At 38.6% G+C, this 4,977-nt stretch overlaps 2 protein-coding genes across 2 annotated transcripts; both read right to left on the bottom strand.

Moving 5' to 3' along the window:
* Positions 1-72: 72 nt before the first annotated feature.
* LOC106520562 (claudin-8-like) lies at positions 73-3,328 on the bottom strand. The gene has a single exon (XM_014012735.1). The coding sequence runs from the start codon at positions 1,554-1,556 to the stop codon at positions 471-473; it is 1,086 nt and encodes a 361-aa protein (XP_013868189.1). The 5' UTR covers positions 1,557-3,328; the 3' UTR covers positions 73-470.
* Positions 3,329-3,369: 41 nt separating this feature from the next.
* On the bottom strand, positions 3,370-4,337 carry cldn8.1 (claudin 8.1; the record flags this gene model as incomplete). The annotated part of the gene is given in 1 exon segment (XM_014012737.1): positions 3,370-4,337. A coding segment is annotated over 1 exon segment (748 nt), but the record flags the coding sequence as incomplete, so codon positions are not given.
* Between the last annotated feature and the right edge of the window lie 640 nt (positions 4,338-4,977).

Below are 4,977 nucleotides of genomic sequence, written 5' to 3'. Positions count from 1 at the left end.
ACTCTAAAGTATACTGTTGTTAAAACTGACAGCACAGCAGACAAAAGCCAAGGGAGTAAATAATACAGATCAAAATTGACTTATTCAAGTGCTTTATTATTATAGTTAGACTTAGACTTTTATAAACTAAAAAACATTGAGAACTTAAAGCAACTGGAAAACTGAGATTTTGAATATCACACTAATAAAGCCTTAATATAACATAGGACTGATTAGCAAACACATTTTTGGTCACACTTATTACATACGAAATACAGAATAAAATCTTAAAAATTGAGCTGTGATGAAAATATATTGATGCAAATTGTATGCGAACAATTTTTCTAGAAAGGTTCTTTTCCATATTTCTGAGAAATAGCCCCATAAGGTTTCCTGAAAACAACATCACTCATCATGAATTTACATAATAATTAAAATTTTATTCAAACAGATCACAGTCCACTGACCAATACCTTAGTTTGAAAATGTCTCTATATGTACACTCCTCTGCTGCTCCCACTGTAAGACTCTGAAGAAGTTATTGATTTATTATATGGTACAAACATGGGAGGTTGTTGGACGGGATGCATGCTAGGCTGATATCCAATGGCATTTCCAGTGTACATTGTATACGGAGCGGTGTTCTGGGTTATACACAACGAGTTAGCTGGATTGTAAATGCTTCCACCATGGTTGAAACTCCCTACAGAAGATTGGTGAGCATTGCTGCCTTGGTAGATCAAAGATGCATTTTCTGGAGGGCCATGGTTGTAGATAATAGATGGATTGATTGGTACTCCATTGTTTGTCAGTACATAAGGGACATTTTGCAACGGCATCGCAACTTCTTGTCCAACAAAGTTATTGTTCTGTGGAGGATTTTGATGTACAGCTGACTGAAGGCTGGGAACACTTGAGATGGGATGGTAGCTCGTCAGGCCTGGGCTGCTGGACGCTTGTTTGTAGTTAAGTAATTTAATAGGGTGATAAACATCCAAAAAGCCTTTTTCTGGGGGCATATGTCGGCAGAGAAACAACAAGGCTGAGACAAACAGGATGGCACCAGTCACCCAACCGATGTAGAGAGCCTCTCCTAGCTCTCTCCTTTGGGCATCAATCAGTAAAGGATTGTAAAAGTCTCTTATGATGACATGGCCAGTCCACGATACAGGTATAAAGACACAGATACAGGCCAACAATTGCATAGATCCTGCAACCATAAGGATGATAGTTTTGGCCCATTTGTTACCCTGAAAACAGGATACACATTTCAGCCCTGCTAGAGCCACCAAGAGCCCCAAGCCGGACAAGGCCACGGAACAGCACATCAGACCCCTGGCAGCCTGCAGCTCAGGCGGGAGGTACAACAGGGAGTCGTACACTTTGCACTGCATCCTAATGCTGGCCTGTCTGTAGCAGTTCATCCACAGACCTTCCCAACGGGTCTCCATCACAATAATGTTCTCTCCAATGAAAGCCGTCACCTTCCACATTGGCAGTCCAGTTGTAGCTGCTGCACCGATCAAGCCGATCAAGCCAGCACACATTGCAGCTATCTCCGTAACTCCTTTAATCATTGTTGCGTATCCAAGGGTTCTGTAACCTAGTTGCAAAATTATATTAGTTCACTTCCAGAAGAAAAAAATGTCCTTGATCTTCAGAAAAGTTAACAAAAAAGCTTGAGCTTAAATCAGTTATGCGTCCAGTATGATGAAGAGCTCATCTCTGTGTTTGTTTGCTGTCAGAAGCAGTTTGTTTTGGGAAATATTATTTGCAATCACCTGGTTGGCTCAGAGAGATGGTGACAAAGAGAATGTCTGCTTGTTTTGTGTTTATGGTTTGTCAGGGTATGATGGTATTTCGTTTGACATTAGACTTCTCTTCAGTAAACACAAAATGCTAGCCTATACAAGATCAGAAACTCAAAATACAGGTACAGTTTTTTTTGTAACTAATATATATTTTATTTTCTATAATTATATGAAGTACAAAAGCTTATACACTGCAGGATTGCAAAGCTTGCAGTTGTTTGCCTTATCCAGAGGGGTGCAGAGATGAGCTTTTGACTCGTATAAGGAAGTTCACATTACACAAAGTCCATTGCATTTACCAAACAACACTATATGTTATGTATATGGTAGCAAATATCTTTAATTCTTTTCAATATACATGTTTTTATTTCTGCTATGATGTTAAATTTAACAGATAAACATAGATTAAATTTAACCTTATGCAACAATAAAAAACGTCATTACATCATTAAATGTTTCCATAATAAAACAAGTGACATACATAGAGTTAGTACTTTTTAATAACTGCATTTATTTTGAAAATGGTAAAAGTTAAATCAAGTGATCTTTTATTTTGAGCTGATTTACTTTATTATATTCTCACAAAAACTATTATATTGTTAACCATATGGATTAGGATTTAACATCAGAATAAAATATGGAGCTTTGTGTTTGTGTTTGATTCAAAGCAACTTGCAAATCCAGATCACATGATTCTTCGTTCAGTTTGTTCCTGGTGTCTTTGTGAGGACTGCGCTCCCTTTGAGTCCACACCCATAGCAAATAGGTGTTTTTCAAGCAGAACATGTTAGCTTTTTTTCCTCCTATTCTCTCCAGGACATAATGCTTAACCTCAATTATGACTCACAAGTTAAACTTTACACAATTTTCAGAAATAGCACGAGCTTTAGATGCTGATATTTTAGTTAAAATCAAAAACATTCAGTCACACATTTACAGTCCAAAGCCAGCATGACACAAGTGCCTTTAGTTTTTCTTTGTGTCTAATAGCTAATAGGTAGACCTGGTACAACTGACAAAAACTAAAAAGAAAACTATAAAGATAACTACATGTTTTAATAGAGTATAACATACTTCTCTTTTTAAGAAAAAACATGTATAAATGATAAATTGAAATGTTTGTGAATTCTAGGAACATGTATAAACAACTAGAATTACAACAACCACTTGTGCTGGATTGTAAAAGAGGTTGAAAAATACATAATATAAATTCACAGCACACAAATTTACAGTATTTGAACAAATCTTGATTAGCGTACACAACTTATTTTCCTGTTCTAATGTTCAGGACAAGATGTGGAAATGTTTTCTGCTCACTGCAGTCAGCTTGTAAATATAGATTAGGATTAAGATGTCTAATAATTGAATTTAACAAAATATAAGTAGATGTATAGAAAGGTCAATTTTAAAACTATGACAATTTGCTTTCACATTACATTTATTACTTGTTAACATTTTATCAAAACAATAAACGGTGCAATACTGTGGCAACTAAAATTGAAATTGTAAAGATTTGTTGCATATTAGGACCAATACTGACTATTTTACAGATAAGCGATTCCACTGCGCATAGAGGTTTGTCTGGAGGGATAGCTGTAGACAATGGATGGCTGTCTTGAAAGGTATTGCTGAGGTTCTGGTCGAGGAATTAGTACCAGCTGTTGAGGCTGTAGAGGCTGCATAGGCTGTAGGGGCTGTGGGGTATAGGCACTGTAGCTTGAGTTCTTGGAGTACATGTATTTCTCTGGTCTTTCGTCTTCAGATTGCATATTGCAACAGATAAATATGCATCCTCCAGCAAACAAGAAAGCAGAAGTCACCCAGCCGATGTAGAGAGCTTCGCCAAGCTCCCTGCGTTGGGCATCGATCAGTAAGGGGTTGTAAAAGTCCCTGATGATGACATGACCTGTCCAGGACACAGGAATAAGGACGCAGAGACAGGCCATTAAAATCAAGCATCCTGCAATGATGAGAACCAGTCGCTTCGCCCGATCATTGTTTACAATGCATGCTGTGCACTGCATCCCTATCAAACTGATGAGCACACCGATGCCTCCAAGTGCCACGGCTGAGCACATCAACCCTCTTGCTGCCTGCAAATCAGGCGACAGAGCCAGGAGAGAATCGTAGACTTTACACTGCATCCGGATGTTGGCCTGACGGAAGCAGTTCATCCACAAGCCCTCATAGCGAGTCTCCATAACAATGATATTCTCTCCGATGAAAGCTGTGACTCGCCACATTGGCATTCCGGTGCATGCTGCTGCCCCAATCAGTCCAATCAGGGACAATAAAAGAGCCACTATCTCCAGTGCTGAACTGGCCATCCTGTCTTCATTCACTCACACCAGCTCAAAGACAGCAGTGGTTAAATTCAGTGTAGCTGTGGCTTGAAGCAAAGGATTTCTCTTTTGAATTAGCTTTTCATCCAGGTGGGTTAAGAGCAGGTTGTTGTTCACCTGGACAGCCTCTTCCCTGTGGATATTAAAATGCCCTGGGAAGGGGTGGGAATTATTACCTGTCGCTAGGAAACTAAATCCACTTGAGGTTTTTTTCCTCTCTCTCTCTCTCTCTCTGCAAACTAACCCCAGGAGCTTCTGTAAGCTGCCTCTTTGTTCAGCGGTATCAATTTACATTCTCAGATCCCATTTTACTAAGAAACTTTAAGAAAAAAGCAACTGAATTGTAAAAAAAAGACATTATATTTAGAAATATATCATCTGTAAATACTGCAGATAATATAGATTTGATTAAGCTATATTGCTCACTTTTTTAATTCTAAATTATTAGCTGTGTGGCTTTGGTACAAGGTAAAATTACTGTTATGGAATTATTAATAATTATTAAACAAAGGTGTATCAAAATAATTTAAACAGCTTTTTTGAACAAGTTTTATTTATTTTTATTTATTTACCGTTATTTTACCAGGCAAGTCCCAATGAGATGTCAGGTCTCTTTTTCAAGGGTGGCCTGGGCCTGAAGGCAACCTATTGCACATGTTTTTGGGGGGTGGGGGAAACCGGAGTACCAGGAGAAAACCCACGCAAGCACAAAAAGAACATGAAAAGTCCACACAGAAAGACCCCAGGTCCAGACCGGGGATCAAACCCAGGACCTTCTTGCTGTGGGGCATTGGTGCTAACCACTGAGCCGTTGTGCTGCCAATGAGTGTGTATATGTATATATA

Source organism: Austrofundulus limnaeus, unplaced genomic scaffold, assembly GCF_001266775.1.
Source record: "Austrofundulus limnaeus strain Quisiro unplaced genomic scaffold, Austrofundulus_limnaeus-1.0 Scaffold94, whole genome shotgun sequence".
NCBI classification, from domain to species: Eukaryota; Metazoa; Chordata; class Actinopteri; order Cyprinodontiformes; family Rivulidae; genus Austrofundulus; species Austrofundulus limnaeus.
Note: the sequence above shows the minus strand (reverse complement) of the source record. Positions and strands in the feature narration are given on the sequence as shown.